At 36.0% G+C, this 27,745-nt stretch overlaps 1 protein-coding gene across 1 annotated transcript in view; it reads left to right on the plus strand.

The window, feature by feature from the left end:
* MANBA (mannosidase beta) overlaps positions 1–27,745 on the plus strand; it is a 115,257-nt gene that overhangs the window by 55,069 nt on the left and 32,443 nt on the right. Inside the window, exons 8-11 of the mRNA XM_038582020.1 lie at positions 12,385–12,536; positions 15,613–15,730; positions 17,423–17,509; positions 21,002–21,169. Of these exons, the coding sequence (XP_038437948.1) occupies positions 12,385–12,536; positions 15,613–15,730; positions 17,423–17,509; positions 21,002–21,169 (525 nt within the window). The remainder of the gene's footprint in view (positions 1–12,384; positions 12,537–15,612; positions 15,731–17,422; positions 17,510–21,001; positions 21,170–27,745) is intronic.

Below are 27,745 nucleotides of genomic sequence, written 5' to 3' on the forward strand. Positions count from 1 at the left end.
TGCCAGCCATTGGATTAGGGCCCATCCTAATCCAGTATAACCTCATTTTAATAACTAATTATATCTGTAAAGACCCTATTTCCAAATAAGGTCACATTCTGAGTTTCTGAGTGACATAAATTTTGAGGAACGCTATTCATCTCAGTAAATTTCCCTCTTGTCTTTCTTCCTGTCCAATTTTAATTAAACATTTCCAAAATGGTTATTGGTAGTGGCTTACCCAGACCGGGTCATGGGAGCAGTTAGCCCTGGGTACAGGCATTAAGTCGTTGCATGTGTGTAGACTACAGGTTGGCCTGTATTTTACTATTAGATATCTGGCAATTCTATACAATGTCAGTGATTAAATACTCCTCCCTGCAAAATCTTTTCTTGGTCTAAGTTTTATCCATCTGTGGGATTATTCCTGAGTTTTAATAACATATGTAGGCTTCAATTTAGCACATTTTTATTAATTTCTTTAATAAAGGTTATATTCTACCTAGAAGTAAATTTGGAGAACTCTTGGTTATATAGTTGTCCCCAGGATAAAGAAGACTCAGCTGCATATAGTCATTTTGAAAGTAAGTTTATTACAGTTTAAAATAGTTTAAACTTGTTTTGTACATGGTTTATATACAAAGTCTCTATCTTATTACGTATTCTTACATTTAAAAGTAGTTCGGAAACAATAACAGCAGAGTGATTATAAAAAAAAAACAGAAGCTCAGCATGAGCTACTTCAGTGTGAACTCTTGGAATTTTTATTTTTATGCTTAAAATTTTAAATAGAAATAATTAATAAGCTGAACTTATTATTCATTACAAGTAAAATTATTCATTACATGTAATTATTCATTACAAGTAAAAACTTCAATGTAGGGGCACCTGGGTGCCTCAGTTGGGCATCCAACTCTTGATTTTTGACTCAAGTCATGATTTCAGGGTTATGGTATTAGCCCCACTTTGGGCTTCACACTCCCCAAGAGTCTGCTTGGGATTCTGTCTCTCCCTCTCCCTAACTTCCCCCCGCCCCACTCATACACATGCTCTCTCTCTCTCTCAAATAAATAAATAAGTCCTTTTAAAAAATTAAAAACTTCTGCTCTGTCAAAGACAATGTCAAGAGAATGAGAAAACATGTCGCAGATGGGAGAAAATGTTTGCAAAAGACCTATCTTGTTGAACAAAATACGTGAAGAACTCTTAAAACTCAGCAATAAGATGATAACCCAGTTAAAAAATGGGCCAAAGATCTTAATAGAAACTTGGAAGAGATACAGATGGCAATTAGGCATATGAAAAAATATTCCATATTATATGCCATTAGGAAAAATGCAAATTAAAACAAGACGGCTCTATGCATCTGTTAGAATGGCCAAAACATGGGGCACCTGAGTGGCTCAGGTCATGATCCTGGGGTCCTGGGATGGAGCCGTAATCTGGCACCCTGTTCAAGGGGGAGTCTGCTTTGCCCTCTTCCTCAGACCCTTCCTGCTGCTAGTGATCTCACTCGCTTGGCTCGCTCTCTCTCTCTCAAATGAAAAAATTTAAAAACCAAAAAAAAAAAAAAAAAAAAAAGAAAATTAGAGTGGCCAAAACTTGGAACAGTGACATTTCCAAATGCTGGTGAGGATGTGAAGCAACAGGAGCTCTCCTTCATTGCTGATGGCAATGCAAAATGGTACAGTCAGTCACTTTGGAAGATAATCTGGTAGTTTCTTATAAAACTAAGCATACTCTTACCATATGATCCAGCAATTGATCTGCTCATTGTTTATCCAACGGACTGAAAATTTATGTCCACACAAAATCCATCTCTGTTTACAGCAGCTTTATTCCTAATTGCCAACACTTGGAAGCAAACAAATGTCCTTCTGTAAGTGGAATGATAAACCTGGTAGATCCAGACAATGGAGTATTAGTTAGTGCTGAAAAGAAATGAGCTATTAAGCTCTGAAAAGACTTGGAGGAAGCTTAAATGATGATTACTAAGTGAAAGAAGCCAATCTGAAAGGGCTCCATATGGTATGAATCCAAGTATATGACATTCTGGAAAAGATAAAACTGGAAACATTGAAAAGATCAGTGGTTGCTAGGGGCTGTAGGGAGGAGGTACAGAGGGATGAATAGGTGGTACATACTGGATTTAGAGGGCAATGAAACTACTCTGTATGACACCATAATGATACATGTTATACATTTGTCCAAACCTATAGAATGTAACACACTATGAGTGAAGTATAATGTAAGTTGTGGTCTTTGGGTGATAATGATGTGTTAGTATAGGTTCATCAGTTGTAACCAATGTACCACCATAGTGGAGGATGCTAGTAATGAGGAAGGCCATGCACTGTGGGGCAAGGGGTATATGAGAAATTTCTGTATCTTCCCCTCAATTTCGCTGTGAATCTTAACTACTCTAAAAAAAATTAAGTCGTTAAAAAACCTAAATAGAGGATAGTGTGAACTGGGATGTATAATATGTAATATTTTATTTGGCAAGTGCATATTTGAATTCATATGTGAAATATTTTACTAATTTTTATATCTTTAGAATTGAAATTCTTTACTTGTTAATTTTTTCTTCCAATTTTTTATTTAAATTCTAGTTAGTTAACATATAATGTAATATAGGTTTCAGGAGTAGAATTTAGTGATTTATCACTTACGTATAACACTCAGTGTTCATCATAACAAGTGCCCTCCTTAATACCTATCACCCATTTAGCCCTTCCCCACCCACCTCCCTCCATCAACCCTCAGTTTATTCCCTATCATTGAGTCTCTTTTTTTTTTCATTGAGTCTCTTGTAGTTTACTTCCCTCTCTCTCTCTCTTTTTCCCTTCCCATATGTTCATCTGTTTTGTTTTCTAAATTCCACATGTGAGTGAAATCATGGTATTTCTGTTTCTCTGACTGACATATTTCACTTAGCATATACACCCTAGTTCCATCCACACCATTGTAAATGGCAAGATTTAATTCTTTTTTTAAAAAAAAATATTTATTTATTTTAGAGAGAGCATGGCAAGCAGGGGGAGGGGCAGAGGGAGAGGGAGAGAAACAGACTCCCCTTTGAGTGCAGAGCCTGATATAGGGCTCAAACCCACAACCCTGAGATCATGACCTGAGCTGCAGTTAAGAGTTGGATGCTCAACTGACTGAGCTACTCAGGTGCCCCAAGATTTCACTCTTTTTGATGGCTGATTTATATTCCACTGTGTGTGTGTGTGTGTGTGTGTGTGTGTGTGTGTGTATACACACCACATCTTCTTTGTCTGTTTATCAGTCAATGGACATTTGGGCTCTTTCCATAATTTGGCTATTGTTGATAGCACGTGCCACTATAAACATCGGGGTGCATGTACCCCTTTGAATCTGTATTTTTGTATCCTTTGGGTAAATACCTAGTAGTGTAATTGTTGGATTATACAGTAGTTTTATTTTTAGCTTTTTGAGGAAACTCTACTGTTTTCTAGAATGGCTGTATTGTTTGCATTCCCACTAACAGTGTAAGAGGGTTCCTCTTTCTCCACATCCTCACCAACACCTGTTGTTTCCTGTGTTATTAATTTCAGCCATTCTGACAAGAGTGAAGTGGTATCTCATCCTGGTTTTGATTTGTATTTTCCTGATGATGAATGATGTTGAGCATCTTCTTATGTATTTGTTAGCCACCTGAATGTCTTCTTTGGAAAAATGCCTACTCATGCCTTTTGCCCATTTCTTAACTGGATTGTTTTTTGGTTGTTGAGTTTGATAAGTTCTTTACAGATTTTGGACAAAAACCCATTATCAGATACGTTCCATCAGTTGCCTTTTAGTGTTGTTGATTGTTTGCTTCATTGTGAAGAAGCTTTTTATCTTGATGAAGTCTCAGTAGTTCATTTTTGCTTTTGTTTCCCTTGCCTCTGGCAACATGTCTAATAAGAAGTTGCTATGGCTGAGGTTAAAGAGGTTGCTGCCTGTGTTCTCCTCTAGGATTCTGATGGATTCCTGTCTCACATTTAGGGCTTTCATCCATTTTGAGTCTATTTCTGTATATGATATGAGGAAGTGGTCCAGTTTCATTCTTCTGCATGTGGCTGTCCAATTTTCCCAACACCATTTGTTGAAGAGACTGTCTTTTTTCTATTGCATATTCTTTCCTGCTTTGTTCTATGCTTCGTTGACCATATAGTTGTGGGAATTTTTAATTGTTTTAAAACTAAAGAAAGAATGAAAGTGAATTGACATTAGTGGTATGATTTAGTAGTTGCATATATTAAAAATCCCAAAATCTTTTTGATAGTACTTCAGATGCTTCATAGAGATCAAATGTGTAAGTTAATCAGATCTGTTTGTATAAAAGGTGGTAAGAGTTGATATATGGAAGTCATTCTTATATTTCTGGAAATAATGCAGCTGAACTCACAGAGGATATCTTGAAACAACTGGATTGTTGTTTCATAAACCTCTTTTGTGGTCAGTGGATAGGAGAGTGCTGCATATGTGACCAATATTCACATTGGTTTATATAGAAATCAAAGAGATTAATCTCAGATTTTATTTCTGTCTTTGGAAGTCATTCTTTGAACCTTGTGGAATTTTTTTTTTGGAAACATTTCTTCATGTGTGATGTTTTCTGGAACTTTGGAAAAATTTTATTCATTCTTTTAAATCTCACCTCATTGTTGGAAAAAGCTACAGAAAGTCTTTCCTAGACAAGATGGAATGCTCATTATGAGGCGAAGACACAGTAAATTTTGAATGGTTAATCTACACTTTGAAGTACTGTGCGATCCAACAGAATGTTGGATGCATGAGAATCAGCTCAGATTTTGTCTTCTGCTACTGCAGTTTTTCTCTTCTGAATTATCTTTTTTTTCCTGGTGTAGAATTTTAGTTGAGGTTAATCAGATACAAACATATTCACAAATAGCCAGAATTTGCCTTGAACAATGTACAGTGAAATGCCAAGCTTTCAAACTTTTCTTTGACGATAAGTGCCCAGAAATTTTGGTGAAGTCTATTTACTGTACAACAACAAAATGTTAAGAAATGAACATTTACAAAGGAAAAAAGAATCAAATTCTGAAGAAGAGTGTCAGGAGGAACAACAAAAGATGCTGATCTTACATTGCCCAGAGAAATCAAAATAGCCGTGTTGAATACCCTAATCATTTTCACCAAGAACTAGATACTTGTTCTAACTCAATGAATCAAATAATGTCTGTGTTCACTATCATTTAGCCATTTTTTTCTGCTTTAGCTACTTTTAGAAAAAGTGGGAGTTTTTCACCCCAAAGGCATTTGTAAACACTTTGAGTGAATCTCAAAGAAACAATGGCATGGATACTACTGCATTTTTTGGAATTCATTGAGAAGTGGGGTTTTTAGGAATCTCTGTCAGACCTACCTTTATGTCTAATACTTTCCCAAAATATTTGTATAGTTTGGGCTTCATTTGAAAAAAAAATTTTTTTTATTTTATTTCTTTATTCATGAGAGAGAGAGAGAGAGAGAGAGAGAGAGGCAGAGACACAGGCAGAAGGAGAAGCAGGTTCCATGCAGGGAGCCCCACTCAGGACTCGATCCCAGGACTCCAGGATCACGCCCTGGGCTGAAGGCAGGTGCTAAACTGCTGAGCCACCCAGGCTGCCCGAAAAAAACATTTCTAAATTAAAATTAATAAAAGGGGTTCTTCTATCAACTATGCAAGGATAGATTGACAAATCTGGCTATATTCTTTATAAAGCATATACATACAAGGAAGATCAATTTTGACAAAGTTCTTGATATTTTTAGAAGTTAAGGTTCAAAATAACAAGTATTATTCATTTCCATAGTGAACCAATCTATGGAAATGTTATTTACTTTTTTCAAAAACATTAATATAATCAAATACATGAATCCATTAGTTTTCCTTTTTTCTACTCGTATTTATTTTACTTAAAAGTGGTATGATATTATATATAACATTAAATAAAAGAAAGTGCTTTCTGGATAATCATTTCATTTCACTATTATTACTGAAAATAATTTTGTCATGTAAAAAAGTGTTAAAAAGCAATTCTGTCCATTCTGGATCTCTTTTGTACTTCTGGCTACAGAAATACCAGGTAACTATGCTGGTGTAAACTTGTATCTGTTAACTTCTGGTTGTGCTGTCTGCATATTTCTAGGGCGCAACAAAGAGAGACTCTTCTGTGTCATCCTGCACAGGCCTGTGTCAGGAGAGCTCTTTGTGGAAACCCAGCACGTGTTTTCTCAGTGCTTCTGCATGTTAAAGCACTTTCAGAGCAGACAGAAATGTGTTTGATTGTCTCTAAAAATACATAACATAGGTGAAATGATTTTAGGTATATTTTGGAAATCTATGAAAATTATTTGAAAAATATTTCCGGTACCATTTGTCAATTTCTGGAAATAAGGTTCTTCTTAAGAAGAAAATTCTTAATTTTCATCATAGTGATACTATGACAGCTTTTTTAAAAAAAATTTATATATTTGTTTGAGAGAGAGAGAGAGCGAGAGCTTGCATGAGTGGGGCAAAGGGCAGAGGGAGAGGAAGAGAGGGAGAAGCAGACTCCCCACTGAGCACAGAGCCTGACCAACTGGGGACTCGATCTCAGGACCCTAAGATCATAACCTTAGCTGAAACCAAGAGTCATATTTCAACCAACTGAGTCACCCAAGCACCTCAAGTATGACAGCTTTTTAATTATTTGGTTACAAACAGCTGAGAAGGGATATGAAGTTTATGAATCTATGATTCATTACATCATCATCTGGTCTACCAGAGGGAGAAATGTGAGAAGTACAGTATTATCAGACACATACCCCGTAAGCTCTTTAGTTAAGATATTCTTAGCTCTTGTCTAAAAAATGTGTTCACCTATTCTGTACTTTGAAAGTTAATCTATCTATTTAAAAAAATGAAATCATAAGGCTCATTTAAAAAATTTACTTAGTGAGTTGCTAATAGAATCTTCAACAATGGATAAATAAGTTTGGAAATTTAAAAAATTTTAAATTCAAATGGCTTGGCTTACACATTTAGGTTCTTAGGTATTTATACCTTTTTTCTATTTTTAGACAATAATTTATTTTGTGCTGTTTAAAATAGTTTTGATCTTGTAATTCACTCAGGATGTAAATATGTTACTCAGGGTTCTTTTCAAAAAAGCTCTTTCAACGCCTATTATTTCCTCTAAGTAAAATACCTCTTGCAGAAGAAGACTTTATGTTACTCATCAGGACTCCCAGAGGACATGGAGAATTACTGATACTAATCATAGACCCACCAGCCTTTAACCTGTTAAAGAATGCCCAGCGGAAAAGGTGGCTGGTAATTCCTGCTTCACCTCTGAATACTGTCAGGTGCTTTAGGGTTTACTTTGACCTGAGTCATAAAATTGTGAGATGTTTATAAGAGTGAGAGATGGGGATAGCTATCTTTTCACAAGAAAATTTGAGCAGAAAAGAAAAAAATGGGGAAGATGAGTTTTATCATTAATATTATTTGTAGTATTAATCGGCATAAAGAAATAAATAAGTTCTATTTTATAGATTAGTGATTCTTGAATATTTTTTTACTCACAATGACTTTACATCCATAAAAATTATTGAGAACCCCAAAGTACCTTTGTTTACATGGGTAAGTTTAAAACTGGGGATTAAATATTTATTCATTTCAAATCACAGTATCAAATCCATGACATGTTAGTATATGAGTTATTTTATGAAAAATAAATATATTTACAAAACAGAAAATGTAGTGAGAATAGTGATATTGTTTACATGTTTACAAATCTGTTTAATGTGTTGCTTAATGGAAGGCAGCTGGATTCTCATGTTTCTGCATTCTTTTTTGCAACACGTTTTCATTGACATATACAAAGAAAAAATGATCTTACATAGATACACAGTTGGAAAAGAAAGTACTTTAATAGCCTTTTCAAATAATTGAGACTATTCTATGTACTACACAAGAACTTAAGTAGTGGTAGTTTCTTAAAGTTAGTTGCAGTGTGGAATCTGAAGCCATTTTAATGAACTGTTTGTACTCTGTTACATTAAAATCTGTTGGTATTTCTTGCATCTTTAATGGATCTTTTAAATTATTTTTTTTTTATTGAGACATAGTTGACAATGTGACATTAGTTTCAGGTGTACAGCAGAGTGACTTGAAAACTCTGTACCTTATGCTCTGCTCACCACAAGCGCAGCTACCATCTGTCACCATAAAATGTTATAATACCACTGACTATATTCTCTGTGTTATACCTTTTATTACTATGACTTATTCATTCCTAATGGAACTTTTATCTGTATGTGATATCATAATATAATGCAATGGTTATTTGAAAAATATTAGAGTTTTTAGTTATTAGAAAAATAGAGAGTTTCAAATGTTTCCAAACATTGAAACATTCCATTATATAATACCACATTAACATTTGTTAATATCACCCTGATGTTATCTGAAAAGTCTTTTAAGTATTGGGAAACACTCAAGCTCATGGTAGTGGATACAAGTTTTCCTAAATCCTAATTTTTGCCTGTAAATTTGAGTTTTATCTTTGTCCACAATACTTTTGCTTATGTTCCTTGAAGTGGCAAGGCTCACTTCATTCATTTTTCAGAAAATATCTGCCAATAGCCATGTCTGAATAACAATAGTTTGTTCAAGTTAAAATGAAGTTTCATGAACCAGATGACTAATTCAATTTACAACTCAAGCAATGGCCCAGATGCTTTTCCTCAAGAAATCCATCGTGTGGCACTTTATCCAAATTTCCTATTCCATTATTTCATCACACTATTCTTTTTTAAAGATTTTATTTATTTATTCATGAAAGACACAGAGGAGGGGCCGAGACATAGAGAGAGAAGCAGGCTCCCTGTAGTGGAACTTGATCCAGGACCCCAGGACCCCAGGATCACTACCTGAGCAGAAGGCCACTGTTATCAGTTCAGCCACTGAGCCACCGAGGTGCCCCATCACACAGACTGTTATAACGATGTGTACTCAAGGTTGGGATTTAATAGGATTAATAATTTTTGCTGCTTTATCACAACATTCCTAAGTGAAACTGACTTTTTTTTCCTTCTGATGCCTGAAGGTGAAGGGTACAGTGACAATTAGCACAGTTTGGATCTACTGCCTTGATTTTTGCTGAGGCACCAGCAGTGTTACCCACCACTGCTTTTGTAACATCAGGGCAAATGTTAACACAGTTGTTGCTAACTTTGAGATTCAAAGAAACTATTCAATACTTTGAATATTTCAGCGTTTCTTATACTGTGTTGCCAGAGATTCACATAAATGAGAACTTTGATGATTCATTGTGCTGATTAACAGATAAATATCAGCCAACAGTAAGTCCATCATTCTGGAGATTCATGCATTTGTAAGGCAAAGTGTGACACTCAGATGAAATATCAGCTCAGTATCCTGTTGCTGCTAAATCTTTAATTGGATGACTTACTATATCATTGCAAAGTGACAATGCTGTGATTTCATTTTCTGACTTTTTATCCAGTAGGCATTCAGCAATGTGAACTGTAAAACTCTCTTCAGCTAATATGTGCGCTTCTCCAGCTGTGTAATATGATAACCAATCCTGTAAGATGCTCCAGTGACTTTTTCATTCCTAGTTTGAAAACATTATAATACAATATAAAATAATATGCTACAGCATAATAAACAATGTTTGCCTTTTAAAGAGCTTATCTTGTCTAAGTTTAAAATATTCAGTTCTTTTTTCTTCATACTTAGAATGTTTGGTCTCAAAATGATACTGCAACTTAACTGGCACCATAAATATTGTTTTTTAAAATGTTATATTGCATTAGACACAATAAGATAAATTTGTTTTTAAAGATTTTATTTATTCATGAGAGACACAGAGCGAGAGAGAGAGAGAGAGAGAGGCAGAGACACAGGCAGAGGGAGAAGCAGGCTCTACGCAGGGACGTGGGACTCGATCCCGGGTCTCCAGGATCACAACCTGGGCCAAAGGTGGCGCTAAACCACTGAGCCACCCAGGCTGCCCACAATAAGGTAAATTATTAACAATTATAAAGTTGAGGGAAATACAGATTTCCTCATAATTTCTTTTTTAAAAATATGTATATATTTCAAATATAATTTCATTTTTTATTTGTAATTTTACTCAGTTTCTTTGGAGTAGGTTCTTCCTTTCCATGAGTCAGAAAACTGATGTTGGGCACCTGGGTAGCTCAGTTGGTTAAGCATTCAATTCTTGATATCAGCTCAGATCTTGATCTCAGGGTTGTGAGTTCAAGCCCCACATTGGGGTCCACGTTGGGTATGAAGCCTACTTAAAAAAAAAAAAAGAAGAAAGAAAGAAAGAAAGAAAGAAAGAAAGAAAGAAAGAAAGAAAGAAAGAAAGAAAGAAAGAAAGAAAAAGAAAACTCTGATATTTCATTTTTTTCCCAGCATTTTTTAGATGGAGACAGTATAGTTCTAGGTTGAGAATGTTAGTCTTCTAGTTGCGGGTTCCCCCTGAAGAAAAAGTATATTATAAATAATTTTTTAGAATAAAATAACATACTGAACTTAAATGAGTTTCAATTAAAATTTATTTTCATTTGAAAACTTAAAAATATCACTGTGAAACAAATTAACAAGAGGCACCCAGTCCTTTTGTCTTTCTGTGTAGATTGCAAGGGAAACTTTGAGATTCAAAAGGAGAATTTATTGCATGATAATGAAGTTACCAAGATTATAGCAGGAATAATCAAACACTACTATTAAGAACACAATAGAAGCTAAGAACAAACTGAATTAATCTCTGAAAACACACCTCTTTATATACTTAACCTCTACTGTAGAAGTAGAGCACACCAGAATATGCAAGTATGCATTCCATTAGCCAACAAAGTGATGATGTCATCACATATCATGTAGCTTCTGGAAAATTCCACCATACATTTAAAATAGTGTGAGAGTGAAAAAGGCAAATGATGTTTTAGCTTTACAATGAAAATGGATTTGAACACAAGGACTCCCCTGCAGGATTTCAGGGTTCCCTTGTAGCCCCCAGCCATTCTTAAAGAACTGCTGCTCTAGATATTTGAATTTACCCATCAAGGTGTTTTAAAAGTTATCTGTGAAAATCATTGAGCATTTTTTACCTTTTGCAACCCTACAGCAGGTATGGTAATTCCACGTCAAGATCCTCCTCAACCAAGCTTTATTCTGTGTCTTCTCATAAAGTTAACTCATACCTTTTTGTCATGTCATAGTAATAGGGCAAGGGTAAGAAAGTACAAGAATGGTGGACACTTTTAGTTCATAAAATAAGTTGATTAATTCATTTATTTAATTAGGGAAGAAATGCATAGTCTTGATTCAAGGCTAGGCTTTGTTGGTGTAGAACTATGTTCTTCATTCCTTGATCCAGTTTATAGCTGGAAGGAATGAAGATTTGGATAAGAACATAAATCTTCTCTATCTAGAGTCTTGCTGCTCCTGCTTAACTGTGGGAAATCCTGGCTAGAGTGTCACAGGGACCAAAGTCTCAGCATTTTCTCACACAGCAGTTATAATATTGGAGTGTGTGCTCCAATTCCATCTTCCAGTTGAAACACCACTTACATTTTTAGAACTCTCTCAAACATTGAATTTAATGTGATGATTAGCTGGGATTAAATTGTTGCCCATTAAGCAAAATGATTTTATACTAATATGCTATTAATATTGGAAAGTTGTTAAATTGTGAAATACCTTGTGCTGTTTGTCTTTGATTCTAAGATGCACTTTTTAGCATATTTTAACAACATTGAAATGAGAGTGTGTTTTCCTATCCAAGATTCATCAGTTTAACTGGTGGGATTTCTCCCGTTTTTGTGAAATAGTATAAGTTTTTGTTCAAATATATTTCTTTTGTTTAAAAGAGATTTATTTATTTATTGGAGAGAGAGAGTGATCTCCCTCTGCCCCTCCTCTGTGTGTGTGGGGAGGGGCAGAGGGAGAGGGAGAGAGAATCCCAAGCAGATGCCACACTGACGCTGACATGGGGCTCAGATCATGACCTGAGATGAAACCAAGAGTCGGATGCTTAAAACTGAGCCACCCAGGCACCTCTCAAATATATTTCTTATGATGAAATTACAAATGCCTGTTTCATGAGGAAGACTAGAATATATTTCCTCTTTAATAGTTTCTGTATTTTATATCTACTAAAAGATACAGTCTGGCATTAATTTATTATATATATATATATTTTCTGAAATGTGTACTTCCATATTAAGTGCCTCATAGCAAATTGGAAATTAACATTAAATTATGTTCATGTAAATTGTTTAAAAGTTTGTTTTCCTTTTTAAAAAAAGATCTCTTTCGCTTATGTTTTAAATTCGATGTTCAGTATTTAATTTTGTTCATAATAGGTTTATTTTAGGACGGTGGAACTTATAGAAGAGCCCATTGAAGGTTCTCAAGGTCTGAGTTTCTACTTCAAAATTAATGGATTGCCCATATTTCTGAAAGGCTCGAACTGGATCCCAGCAGATTCATTCCAGGATCGAGTAACCTCTGACTTGTAAGTTATTTTCTGTTTCTTGTTTTTCTTTTATTAACAGTCCCACTAAGCTAAAGAGTTACTCATTTTTACTTTCTTTGTTTCCAGTGGAAGGAATGGAGACAGAATTCTAGGGTGATGGAAACTTTAGAATGGAAAGGATTTTTAAATCATGTATTCTATTCTTATGAGCTATAGATAGTCTTAACAGCTAAATGACTTGAGACTGCTGAAACCATCCAGTTTTTAGAAAACTATTATATATTTCCTGTGGAAGAACAAGAAAATCATTAATGCACACTTTGGATAGTTAGTTCCCTGAAAAAATGATTAATTTTTTTTCAATTTTTCAAGGAATACCTTAAATATTTCTGTGCATTCTTTTAAAAATATGGAAATCCATATTTCCTTCTTCATTCTAAGCTACTTGTATATTCTTTTACTTTTATCTTAGTAAAAGGAACTAAAAAAGCTTTGCAATTTTAAATCAAGAAGAAAATTTAAAGTGCTTATCTAAAGCTTTGAGAATAGCACTTTACATGAAAATAGTATTTCCTGATTGCAATTATAAACTGTCTTGATGATAGTAAAAATAAACTTTTTTAAAGAGAAAATAAACACTTAGCTTATTTACATGTGTATAAATATGCATTGTGGTATATTATTTGGCTGTTTAGAATTTGCCAAAAGTTGCAGTAATTTGCTTTTACTTTAAACTGTGTATGTTGTATCGAATTTCATGTGAAAATGAAATTATTCTCCAGACATAGACACAGATAACTTGCTGCCTCTTTTCATCTCCTGGCTCCTGTCATCTCCTGGCTGGTGTTGGCAGTGACTGTTCAGTACAGCTGGGCCAATTAGTAAACCTGCTGAAGCACAATGCTCCGGGTGCTTAGTGGGCCAGTTATTGGCCTTCTTGGCTCCTTTCTGGGCTCTGTTCTAGAAATGCAAGGTAGATGTTCTCAAAGTGGCTGTAAATTTCTGGATTTTCCTGTGGGTGATGTGAATAGGAATTGGAAAAATCAGAAAGGAAATTTACTAGAGAAAGAAGCAGGGCACCTGGGTGGCTCAGTCAGTTAAGTGTCTGCCTTTGGCTCAGGCCATGATCCCAGGCTCCTGGGATTGAGCCCCAAGTCAGGCTCCTTGCTCAGTGGGGAGTTGGCTTCTGCCTCTCTCCCTCCTTGTGCTCTCTCTCTCTGTCTCTCTCTGCATCAAGTAAATAAATAAAATCTTTAAAAATAAAAAGAAGAAGCATAGCCAGTGCCCTACTTATGATGGTTCGGCATGATTTTTTGCCTTTATCATGCTGTAAAAATGATACACATTCAGTAGAAATTATACTTTAAATATGGAATTTTGGTCTTTTTCTGGGCTAGTGATATGCAGTACAGTAATCTCTTGTGATGTTGGGCAGTAGCAGAAACCTTGGCCTCCCAGGCAGCCACGTTGTACTGATAGTCAACAACCTATACACTCAGAACCATTCTGTACCCATATATCCATTCTGTTTTTTCACTTTCAGTACAGTATTCAACAATTACATGAAATATCAATACTTTAATTATAAACTAGACTGTGTGTGAGATGATTTTGCCCAACTGTAGGCTAATGTAAGTGTTACGAGCACATTTGAGGTAGGTGAGGCTAAGTAAGCTAGGATGTTTGGTACGTATTAGGTGTATTAGGTGTATTAAATGCATTTTCGACTTAACAATATTTTCAAGTTACAATGGGCTAATTGGGATATAATCCCATTGTAAATTGAGGAAAATATGTACTAGGCTGGAGGAATTGAAAAAAGGAGATGAGAGTAAGCTAGGTATCAATGTGCAAACTTTGATTTTTGTCTTATAATTTGAAATGGTTCTATAAAATTACCTCATACTCTAAGGTTTACAATTTTTTTATTTTTTAAAAAAATATTTTATTTTATTTTATTTTATTTTATTTTATTTTATTTTATTTTATTTTATTTTATTTTATTTTATTTATTCATGAGAGACACACAGAGAGAGGCAGAGACACAGGCAGAGGAAGAAGCAGGCTTCCTGCCGGGAGGCCGATGTGGGACTCGATCCCGGATCCCGGGATCATGACCCAAGCCAAAGGCAGATGCTCAACCACGGAGCCACCCAGGCATCCCTACAAATTTTTTTCTATAAGAAAAAAAAAAAAAAAACAATAAAAAATTTAGTTTCAAAGGGGATCCCTGGGTGGCGCAGCGGTTTAGCGCCTGCCTTTGGCCCAGGGCGCGATCCTGGAGACCCGGGATCGAATCCCACATCGGGCTCCCGGTGCATGGAGCCTGCTTCTCCCTCTGCCTATGTCTCTGCCTCTCTCTCTCTCTGTGTGACTACCATAAATAAATAAAAATTAAAAAAAAAAAAGCATAATAATAATGTGAATTCAGAAGGCAGAGAAAGATATAACACACAATTTTTCCAGGTTGATGTGTGTATAATTTTGTCTCACTTTCTTCACCTAGCATCATATCCAAACCATCATATTTTATTTTATTTTATTTTATTTTATTTTATTAATTTAATTTAATTTAATTTAATTAATTTAATTTTACTTATTTATTTGAGAGAGAGAGAAAGCAGGAGCAGGGCAAGGGGCAGAGGGAGAGAGAGAAGCAGACTCTCTCGTGGAGCAGGAAGCCCAATGCAGGGCACCATTCCAGGACCTTGGGAGCATCACCTGAGCCAAAGGCAGACCCTTAACCGACTGAACCACCCAGGTGCCCCCTAAACCATCATAATTTTAGAATGTGTTTTTCTAACAGAGATTTGAAATGTATTTATCAACACCATGTGTTTTAAAATCTTTTTTTTTTTTTAATATCCCAAAATTTCAAGTTAACATTTGTTTTTAAAATTTCTTCTACTGGGGCAGCCCCGGTGGCCCAGTGATTTGGCGCCTCCTTCAGCCCCGGGTGTGATCCTGGAGACCCGGAATCGAGTCCCACGTCAGGCTCCCTGCATGGAGCCTGCTTCTCCCTCCGCCTGTGTCTCTGCCTCTCTCTTTGTGTGTCTGTCATGAATAAATAAATAAAATCTTAAAAAAATAAAATAAAACAAAATCTCTTCTACAGGTTACGGCTCCTTTTGCAGTCTGCTGTGGATGCTAACATGAATACTCTCCGGGTTTGGGGAGGAGGAATTTACGAGCAGGATGAATTTTATAGACTCTGTGATGAACTAGGAATAATGGTGCGTAGTTGACAGCATTTTATTGATTGATATGTTACTATACCCTCTCTTTGACCTCCTGTGTTCTGATGTGTGACATGGCTCCTTCACTTCTTTCTCAGAGCTGGGACTGATAATCCATTTTTTTGCAGAGGAATAAATGGCATCTTACAAACCCAGAACCATAGATGATGGAATATCATAATTATTTAATTATTTTAAGTGGGAGACATTTATATTTCTAATTTTCTTTGTGATATAAGGGTGTGCATACGTATTTTTTTTTAATTTTTTTATTTATTTATGATAGGCACAGAGAGAGAGAGAGAGAGAGGCAGAGACACAGGCAGAGGGAGAAGCAGGCTCCATGCACCGGGAGCCTGACGTGGGATTCGATCCTGGGTCTCCAGGATCACGCCCTGGGCCAAAGGCAGGCGCTAAACCGCTGCGCCACCCAGGGATCCCTGTGCATACGTATTTTAAAATTTAACTTTAAGGAGACATAACAAGACCTAGAAAGAAGAAAAATACAATTCAATGAAGTAAAGCTGTGCTTGATATTGTTATTAAGTAGTCCAAATGTGTTTTACATTGGTGAGGGTTAAGCACAGGAAATACAGTCTTTTACTTCTGGTATTACAGTTCTATAATATAAAATACTCCATAAAAGAAGAGTGATTATGATAATATTGATAATGCTGATGGTCATGATAATGTGACAATATTCTATAATATTTATTGAGTACCAGGCATTGTTCTCAGTGCTCTGCATCTATTATTTTATTTCATCGTCTTGCCCATCCTATGAAGTAGTTGCTGCTGTTTTCCACCCCCATTTTACCAATAAGGAAACTGACACGTGGAGGTGAGACTGAATAACCTGCCCAAACCCAAATGGTAGGAATGTGGTAGAACCAAGGTTCTGACTCAGGGCCTGTGCTCTTAACCAGTGCATCCTAACAGCCTCTCTAGAAATGAACTTATGTGGGAGTGTCTGGGTGGTTTAGTAGGTTAAGCATCCAACTCTTGATTTTGGCTCAGATCATGATCTCAAGGTCATGAGATCGAGCCCTGTGTCACACAGAGCCTGCTTGGGATTCTCTCTCTCTCTGTCTCTCCCTCTCCCCCCTCAGCTCTCTTTCTCTCTCTCTTCCTCCCTCTCTCTCTCTCTCAAAGAAAAAAAAAAAAAACAAAAAGCCAGAAAAAAATAAATGAACTTATGTGGTTGTATTACAAAAATGTCCATGTAGTCATCCTTTTTGCCATGAAAAGTTAGTCCCTTTATAAACAATCTGGTTTATCTCTCAATACCAAATTCCCAGTAAAAAATTGAAGTATTGCAAGTGAGGAGGGGCTTGGAGAAGGTTCTTCTCAAATTTCGTATTTCCCTCAACACACTCACTGTTTCTTATTTGAATTCCCTTTTTCTTCTCTTTCTTTTTCTCCCTACTTAACATTTTCTTCTCTCAGATTTCCCCCACAATTTTGTATAGTTCTGGAAAGTCCTGAGGTCCATATGAGAGCCTCTCCCATTGCCTCAATCATAGTAGTGTTCAAATGATCACACTTATCCAGCTAACTTGTTTTTTCATTTGCCTGAAAGATAATTCCCAAAGTTCAGAATGAAGAATTTCTTTCTGTGTAAAAAAAAAAAAAAAAATATATATATATATATATATGGAAGTACTTTATTGCTTTTTATTGGTTTGATAGGTATGGCAGGATTTTATGTTTGCCTGTGCCCTTTATCCAACTGGTCGGGACTTCATGAATTCCGTGAGAGCAGAAGTTGCTCACCAGGTATGTTATTATCATTCCAAGAAGAAGGAAAATGCTTATGTTTCATTTTGGCTTTTGTTAAACCTTTCCTCATTTTTTTTTTTTTTTTGTTGTTGTTGTTCTCTTTGCTAAATCCCATGAAAATCATGTCAGATAATTGACTTCCTAGGTAATTACACCCAGTCCCCCGGCTTTAACACCACCAATATGCTGATGACTTTCAGATTTACCTCTGATTCTGACATCTCTGCTGAATTCCTAGTGCTTATATCCAGCTGCCTATTTGGTGCCTCTGCTTGGAGGTTTCTTTTCTTTCTTTCTTTCTTTCTTTCTTTCTTTCTTTCTTTCTTTCTTTCTTTCTTTCTTTCTTTCTCTCTCTCTCTCTCTCTCTCTCTCTTTCTTTCTTTCTTTCTTTCTTTCTTTCTTTCTTTTTAAAGATTTTATTTATTTATTCATGAAAGACAGAGAGAGTGAGAGAGAGAGAGAGAGGCAGAGACACAGGCAGAGGGAAAAGCAAGCTCCATGCAGGGAGCCCGACATGGGACTCGATCTTGGGACTCCAAGATCACACCCTGGGCCGAAGGCAGGCGCTAAATCGCTGAGCCACCCAGGGATTCCCTGCTTGGAGGTTTCATAGTCATCTCAGCTGTAACATGTCTGAATCAAAGTTGCATTATCTTCTCTGAACCTGCTTTTCCTGCAGCTTCTCCCACCTCAGTAAATGGCAAAGCCAGTGTTCTCATTTCTCAGGTCAAAAACTTAAAATGATTCTTGACTCCTTGATTTCTTTTGCATTCTATGCAAGGAAGTGATTATAACGTAGCTGTGTCCACTGTAAAGGACTAGAAACAATGAACCACTTAATAATCTTGTGTTTCCTACTGAAATCATTTTTCCCATTAAGGGAAAGGTTCCTTAGAGAAATGGCTGATTCCAGGTCTGGGACAGGAAGTATACTAGATGATCCTAGAATATTTTGACATAGAGATAACAAGGAAGCTATCAGAGGTATGTTAAAGAACTTTGATAAGACTCTCACCAACCAAGAGTGGGACAGTTTGAGATTCAGTAAGGATAAGAATATCAGTGAGTTGAAATCCATCAAGTATGTTAAAATTCATGCTTTCATAATTATAATGTCTTTGGTGGACATTTGCATGGAAAACTAAAAAAAAAATGCAAGGAAGTGATTACTCTAATACTCAAGATAGTAGTTACTGTTGGAAGCAGGAAGGAACTGCAGTTAGAAAGAGATACATGAGTTGAGCGTCTGCCTTTGGCTCAGGGTGTGATCCTGGATTCCTGAGATCGAGTCCCCCATCGGGCTCCCTGCAGGAAGTCTGCTTCTCCCTCTGCCTGTGTCTCTGCCTCTCTCTGTGTCTCTCATGAATAAATAAATAAATAATCTTTTAAAAATTAAAAGGAAAGAGGTGCATGAGGGCTTCTGGGGTTCTCTTTCTTAATCTGGGTGGTGGTTACAAGGGTGATTGCACTATAATAATTTACTAAGTCATAATATGTTTTTTTATATCTGTGTTTTATTTTTTTAAAAAAGGTTTTAAAGGTACAAACGAATCATCTCTTCCTCAGAGCTCTCCAGATAAGGATACTCACCATGTACTATCTTGTCTCTGTGGGCCTCCCTGGCCGCATCAGGCACCCTCTTCCTGTGCCATCTGTGCTCTGGAATACTTTTCCCCTCACCCTCCCTATGGACCACTCTCTCATTTTCTTCTGGCACCTCTTACCTTGATCGTGACTTTGGGAAAAAACTTTTCTATATTTGCAAGTCTAAGTCGTCACATCATTTGCCTTTGTGACCTATATCACACTTTGAATTAGTTGCTCAGTGTTTTGTTTCCCCTGGAAGATTGTAATCTCCCTGCAGCCTAAGAGCTTGTTCTTCTCTGTAACCCCACTATCCAGCTGGGTTATTTATCAGTAGGATAGATGGATGGATGGATGGATGGATGGATGGATGGATGGATGGATAAGTTTTAAAAATAATAATTTTAGTTATATAGGTTGCAAACATTTCCATTAATTTTTTTTCTCATACAAATAAATAAAATATGGTATCTCTGTACCTTCAGTTCTTTTATGTATTATTAAAGAGAACTTTTTATGCAGACTTTGTTAAAATTTTAAAGTAAAGCTTGTCAAAAAATTCTAGGTTAGTTTGAAGGATATGTGTAGCACAGAGTCACTGGAGCTTTTTGTCTCTTCAATATTTGTTTTCAGTAGCATAAGAAACATGCCAGTCATAGTTGGTAGCAGCTGTCACTTACCTGGGCATGCACAGAGGCAAATAAAGGAAAGAGTATTCATAAGTCTGGTTTAGAAAAACGTAAGACTAATTTGTAAGAATGAGATAAATCTCTTTAATGCACTGGGTAACAGGCATTAAGGGGGGCACATGATGAGATGAGTACTGGCTGTTATACTATATGCTGGCAAATTGAATTTAAATAAAATAAAATAAAATCCCTTTAATACATCCTTAATGCATCCCTCTTTCATGTAGGAGAGACTTAGCATCTTGAATGGAAGCCATAGTGAGAACATCAGCTAGGATCCATCACTGTAATCATGTATTACATGGAAGAGAAGCTATAAATACCAATAAGGTTATTTTGCTAAAATATGTTCCAAAGGAATTTCTCTTGACTATTGACTCACTGTGTTCTCAAAGAGATTTAATTGCCTTCTTCTGCTGGAGTACATCTTCCAGTGTGTCAGAGGAACTGGATCCTTCCACCTTTATGTAGGGTCAGCCCACAAAGAGCCCAGTTCATGCAGGCTCAATTCTTAAGGCTGCCAGGATTTTCAGATTCTTTAATTTCTTCTGTGTTCAGATGTATTCAGTAACTTACTTAACCTTAGTTGGTTTCTCAGGATATGACACAGATAGTTATTTCTGGAGACATCCTCTTGATGCCCTAATCTTTTTTCCTTTAGAACATTCCATATATTTGTCTTTAACATACAGAGTATCTCTGGGATTCACTTGCTTTGTAAAACCCTCTTTAGTTGTCTGTGTGGTTTTCTGATCTCAGAGGGGCCACGACAACATCAATCCCTCTTTCAGCAGAAGTGGTTGTTCTACGTTATTTGTTTCTTCACACAAAACCCCAACTTGTTCTTGAGAAACTCCTCTGTAATGTAATGTCTCCTGCCTTTTGTATTTCTTAGAACATTTTTGTGGCAAGTCAGAAAATGATGAGGTTGATTTATTTTTCTTTTTTAATAAAAGGGATTATGTTTTCTTTAGGTTTTATACAGTAGAGAAGAGGAACCTATCTTATTGGTGTTTATAAAGTCTAGGTAAAAAAAAAATCAGAGATTTCTTAAAATGTATTCCCACGGGTAATGTTACAACCCTTTTCTAATGAGTTTTCTGGTACATAAGAATTTATGTACAGAAATGAAATGGCTGTCATTTTATTAATTATAGCTATGAGGCTTTTTTTCTTGTTGATCATTTGAAAATTGTTTTGTTTTCTGAAATTTTAGATCAGGAGACTGAAATATCACCCCTCCATCATCGTATGGGGTGGAAATAATGAAAATGAAGCGGCCCTGATGATGAATTGGTATAATATACGTGCCAGTGAACTGCATACCTACATCAATGACTATGTGGTACTGTATGTGAAAAATATTCGAAAGATTGTCTTGGCAGTAAGTAATGACTTTTCATGCAACAGAATTTAAGAACCTGTTTTAAAAATGGATCAGTTTGAATATTGGTAGAATATATTTTTGTGCCCTTTTTAGGGCAATCTTCAACAATATCACTTTAATACAGAACAGTCCACTGTATTGCTGCAGCATGTGAACAGATTTATGTGTTCTGGAGTTCTTTGAGAATTAACTTATCGGTGGAACTCACTGCATACACACCAATATTGTGTTTATAACTGCAGATTATCATGGACTCTTTCTAGAGCCCATCCATGGAACCTCAGAAGTTGAGAATTTCTACTTTAAATGATTTACTGATATGCCACTTCCTTTTTTCTTTCTTTTTGTTCCTCAGTATTAATATAGTGCATTCTGTGAGTTAATTTTCTAATCACAAACTAGTTCTAGTATAAGCTCTATTAGCTATAATGCTTTGTTCTTTTATTCTGTGCTAGATTTGATTTGCTAATACTTTAGTTAGAACTTAAAAATTTATATTCACAAATGAACTCAGTCTTTGGTAAGAATTGAAAACTCAAAAGCCTAGAAGAGCCAAAATTGTTTTAAAATATTAAGTAGAGTAGATGAGGCTCACAAAGAGAGAAGAGGCATCTGTGGTAATAGGATATAGATGTTGGGTCTCATATTCAGCATTAAAAAAATGATATATAAACAAAGCTATTTGTGAGATAGATTTAGCCCAGAGAACCCAGCTTTTGGTTCATACACATGTACCACATGTGTTAGTGCTCGCTGCACAGAATAAGTTACGAGTCTTTTGTTGTTGTTTTTAATGTCTAGGAACAGTTTATATAAAATAAAGATTATCAGTTTTACTGAGACAGATTAACCCATAAAATAATCTGGGTCTAGTGCCTTTGTAGGGGCAAAAATGATCTCCTCTGTAATATATTTCATTTCTCCTATAGTTATTATCCAAATTTGGGTTTATAACTTCTGGAACTATGGATATTTATGTTTCCTAGGAACATAGCATTTCACCTAGAACTATATTTCTGTGTAAATAGACATGCTCTATAGAGCAGGCTGTAAGTAGAGAGGTTGTGCAGGATGAGAGACTCCAGGATTGTCAGTACAGATAGTGTTTGGATGTGGAGGTTGCTCCCATTCATGTGTGTGTGTGTGTATCCATTGTGGATATCTGAAGTTACCCCAGACATCCCAGCTAGAAGACTTCCATAGACAAGGAGAAGGAGACACAGAGCTGACTCAACTGTCCTATGGATATTTCTTTTCTATTTTTCTTTCTTCCTTTCTGTTTTCTTTATTTCCTTCCTTCCTTCTTTCCTTCCTTCCTAAGAGACATAGAGATGACTTCTCCTCCTCCTCCTCCTCCTTCTTCTTCTTCCTCCTCCTCCTCCTCCTCTTTCTTCTTCTTCTTCCTCTTGACTACCTTCACCCATTTTACCCACCTCCTACCTCACACCTCTAGCAACCACCAGTCTGTTCTCTGTTTTCATGAGTTTGTTCTTGTTTTTAGATTCCACGTATAAGTGAAATATGTAGTATTTGCTTTTCTCTGTCTGACTAATTGCACTTAGCATAATTCCCTCAAAGGCCATCCATGTGGTCACAAATGGCAAGATTTCATTCCTTTTTTTTTTTTTTTTTTTTGACAAAGAGAAAGACAGCATTAAGTGGGGACGGGAGAGGGAGAGAGGGAATCCCAAGCAGACTCCATGCCCAACACAGAGCCCAATGCAGGGTTTGATCCCATGGCTCTGAGATCATGACCTGAGCCGAAATCAAGAGTTGGACACTCAACTGACTTAACCACCCAGGTGGTCCAAGATTTCATTCTTTTTTTATGACTGAGTCATATTCTGTTTTATATATATGTATATATATATATATATATATGCCACATTTTTTAATCCATTCATCATCAATGAACATTTTGATTATTACAGTATCTTGGTTATATAATGCTGCTGTGAACATGTGGGTGCATATATCTCTTTGAGTTAGTATTTTTATTTTGTCAGATAAATATCCATAAGTTGGATTGCTGATCATATGGTAGTTCTACATTTAATTTTTTAGGTAACTTTCATATTGTTTTCCTTAGTAACTATACAAATTTGCATTCCCAACAACAATGCACAAGGGTTCACTTTTTTCCACATGCTTGCCAACATTGGTTATCTCTTCATATCTTTTGAAAATAGCCATCCTAACAGGTGTCAGGTGATACCTTATTGTGGTTTTGATTTACAATTCCCTGATAATTAGTTGAGCAACTTTTCATGTACTTATTGGCTATCTGTATGTCTTCTTTAGAAAAATATCTGTTTAGATCTTTGGCTTATTTCTTAATTGGATTGTTTTTTTTTTTTTGCTGTTGAGTTGTACAAGTTCTTTATATATTTTGGATATTAAACCCTTAGCATGTATATGATTTGCAAATATTTCCTCCCATTCAGTATGTTGCCTTTTCATTTTGTTCATAGTTTTCTTTGCTGTGCAGAAACTTTTTAGTTTGATGTAGTCCCACTTGTTTATTTTTGTTGCCTTTGCTTTTGGTGTCAAATCCAAAAACTCAAGCCAAGACCAATGCCAAGGAGCTTTCCACCTATTTTTCTATTAGAAGTTTTATAATTTCAGATCTTACATTCGAGTCTTTAATCCATTTTAACATTAACTTTTGTGCATGGTTGAAGATAGTTGTTCAGTTTCATCCTCTTGCAGGTGACTGTCCGTTTTTGTTTTTTTTAAGATTTTATTTATTTATTCATGAGAGACAGAGAGAGAGAGAGAGAGAGGCAGAGACACAGGCAGAGGGAGAAGCAGGCTCCATGCAGGGAGCCCAATGTGGGACTCGATCCCGGGACTCCAGGATCATGCCCTGGGCCGAAGGCAGGCACTAAACTGCTGAGTCACCCAGGGATCCCCTGTCTGGTTTTTTCTAACACCATTTTCTGAAGAGATTGTTTTTTCCCCATTGTATATTCTTGTCTCCATTGTCATAAATTAATTGACTGTACACATATAAATTCATATATGTGTACAGTCAATTAATGTTTCTGGGTTCTCTATTCTATTCCATTGATCCATGTGTCTGTTTTTATGCCAGTACCATAATGTTTTAATTACTTTTGTTTTGTTATATATTTGGAAGTCAGAAAGCATGATGTCTCCATCTTAGTTCTTCTTTCTCAAGATTGCTTTGACTATTCAGGGTCTTTTGTAGTTCCATAGAAGTTTTTGGATTATTCATTCTATTTTATGAAAAATGTATTGCAGTTTTGATAGGGATTGTGTTGGATCTGTAGATTGCTTTGGATAGTATGGACATTTTAGCAATATTAATTCTTCCAATGGATGAGCACAAAATATCTTTTATTTATGTCTTCTCCAGTGTCTTGTATCAATGTCTTATAATTTTCAGTGTCTTATAGTTTTCTTTCTTTTTTTAAAAGATTTTATTTATTCATGAGAGATACAGAGAGAGAGGCAGAGACACAGGCAGAGGGAGAAGCAGGTTCCATGCAGGGAGCCCGATGTGGGATTCGATCCCCGGACTCCAGGATCACACCCTGGGCTGAAGGCAGCACTAAACCGCTGAGCTACCTGGGCTTCCCTTTCAATAATAATTTCAGTCTTTCACTTCCTTGGTTAAACTTATTCCTCAATATTTTATTCTTTTTGATGCAGTTGTAAATAAGATTGTTTGACATGATTGATTGTCATGATCATACGATTTTTATCCTTCATTTTATTAATGTGGTATATCATGTTGATTGATTTGTAGGTGCTGAACCATTCATACATCCCTGGAATAAATTCCACTTGATCATGGTATAAGATTTTTTTAATTATACGAGTTTGGTTTGTTAATATTTTGTTGAGAATTTTTGGATCTTTGTTCATCAAGGATATTGGCCTGGAATTTTCTTGTGGTGACTCTATTTGGGTTTGGTATCAGAATAATGTTTGTCTTGTAAAATTAATTTGTAAGTTATCCCTCCTCTTCTGTTTTCTGGAAGAATTTGAGAAGGATAGGTATTCTTCTTTGAATGTTTGGTAGAATTCATCAGTGAAGATGTCTGGTCCTGGACTTTTGTTTGTTGGGAGATTTTTGATTGTTGATTCAGTCTTCTTACTAGTTAATTGGTCTGTTCATGTTTTCTATTTATTCATGATTCAGTATTGGAAGGTTGTATGTTTTTTAGGAATTTATCCATTTCTTCTAGATTGTCCAATTTGTTGGTGTACAGTTATTCATAGTAGTCTCTTACAATTCTTTATATTTGTGAGGTATCAGTTGTAACATCTTTTTCATTTCTGATTTTGTTTGATTCCTTTTTCTTCTTGGAAAATCTAGTTTAAGGTTTGGCAGTTTATCTTTTTTAAAGAACCTGATTGATTTCATTATATTGTCTTTTTACTCTCTATTTCATTTATTTCTGATCTGATCTTTGTTATTTCCTTCCTGCTAGTAACTTAGAACTTAGGCCCATGTTTGTTCTTCTTTTTCTAGTTCATTAAGGTGTAAAGTTAGTTTCTTTAAATGACATTTTTCTTATTTCTTGAAATAGTCATTTATCTCTATGATTTTTCCTTTTAAACTGCTTTTGCTGCATCTTGTAAGTTTTGGTATATTTCCATTTAAAAAAAATTTTTTTTTAAGATTTTTCGCTTATTTATTCATGAGAGACATACAGAGAGAGGCAGAGACACAGGCAGCGGGAGAGGCAGGCTCCCTGCAGGGACCCCGACGCGGGACTCGATCCCAGGTCTCCAGGATCATACCCCAGGCTGAAGGCGGTGCTAAACCGCTGAGCCACCGGTGCTGCCCTGTATTTCCATTATCATTCGTCTCAAAGTATTTTTCGATTACTCTTTTGATTTCTTTTGATCCATGATTGTTCAATAGCATATTCCTTAATCTTCATGTATTTGTGAGTTTTCCAGTATTATTCTTAAAATTTATTTCTAGGGATCCCTGCGTGGCGCAGCAGTTTGGCGCCTGCCTTTGGCCCAGGGCGCGATCCTGGAGACCCGGGATTGAATCCCACATCGGGCTCCCGGTGCATGGAGCCTGCTTCTCCCTCTGCCTATGTCTCTGCCTCTCTCTCTTTCTCTGTGACTATCATAAATAAATTTTAAAAAAAACATACATCTTTAAAAAAATTTATTTCTAGTTTCATACCTGTGGGGTCCAAAAAATATGCTTGAATATGATTTCAGTCTTCTTAAATTTGTTAAGACTTTTTTTGTGGCCTAGCAGATGATCTATCTGGGAGAACATTCCATGTGCACCTCAGAACAACGTGTATTCTGTTGCTTTTGGGTGATATACTGTATATATCTTTTAAGTCCATCTGGTCTAATGTGTTATGTAAAATTCTGTAATTATAAATGCTAAAGCAGAACTTGATGTATATCATATATGATTATGTTGCTATGTTAAATAAGGGGAAAGAGAGAGCAAAGAGCTTTTCCCAACTCTACCTTAGAACCCTTCCTTTATGGTATGGTGGTTCTCTTTCATCACTTCTTTTTATTTATTTTATTTTTTTTAAGATTTTATATATTTATTTATGAGAGACACACACAGAGAGAGAGAGGCAGAGACACAGGCAGAGGGAGAAGCAGGCTCCATGCAGGGAACCCAACGTGGGACTCGATCCCAGGTCCCCAGGATCACACTCTGAGCTGAAGGCAGTGCTAAACTGCTGAGCCACCTAGGCTGCCCATCACTTATTTTTTTAATATCTTTTTTTTATTACTTATGATAGTCATAGAGAGAGAGAGGCAGAGACATAGAGGGAGAAGCAGGCTCCATGCACTGGGAGCCCGATGTGGGATTCGATCTCGGGTCTCCAGGATCGCGCCCTGGGCCAAAAGCAGGCGCCAAACCGCTGCACCACCCAGGGATCCCCCATCACTTATTTTTAATAGGCATATTGTACTTACATATTCTATATCCATACACATTATGTAATATAAATTAGCTTTTTTTTTTTTTTTGCAAGGAAAGGAAGCAGCTTTTATTTTGTTTTTGCAGTAATGCCTTCAAATGATATAACTTTTAAAAACTTTAATGTTTAGAATGTGATTTAATAATCTGTCCTGATTTTTATCTGTGATTAGGTATTTTAAATATTTGGGTATATGCTGAAGTACTTTGAAAAGCAATACATTTAAGAGAATAGTATGTGATTTTATCACCCAAATATGTTTGGTTCATGGTGCTGTTCATTTATGTGAAGAAACTTCAGTGAGAATTCATGAAAAACCAAGGTTCAGATTTTTAGCTTATCTGATATACTTAGTCATGTGTCACGAAGAATTTTTTTCTGTACACAAAGTGTGATGATATAAGCTTTAATTAATATTTATAAAATATTTATTCTATAATCTTTTTACTCATAGTGTTGGTATTACATTATTCATATCTGATGGATTTAAGAAATAGATTTTAATATTTGAGGATTTTCATTTCACAGCTCAGTGGTTAAGAGCTCATGATTCCAGGAGGATAAGAATGAGGCACATGGCCCCTCAGTGATGCAGACATTAGAAAGCCACTTCCTTAGAACAGCTCTA

The sequence above is a fragment of the Canis lupus genome, chromosome 32 (assembly GCF_011100685.1).
Source record: "Canis lupus familiaris isolate Mischka breed German Shepherd chromosome 32, alternate assembly UU_Cfam_GSD_1.0, whole genome shotgun sequence".
Lineage (NCBI taxonomy): Eukaryota > Metazoa > Chordata > Mammalia > Carnivora > Canidae > Canis > Canis lupus.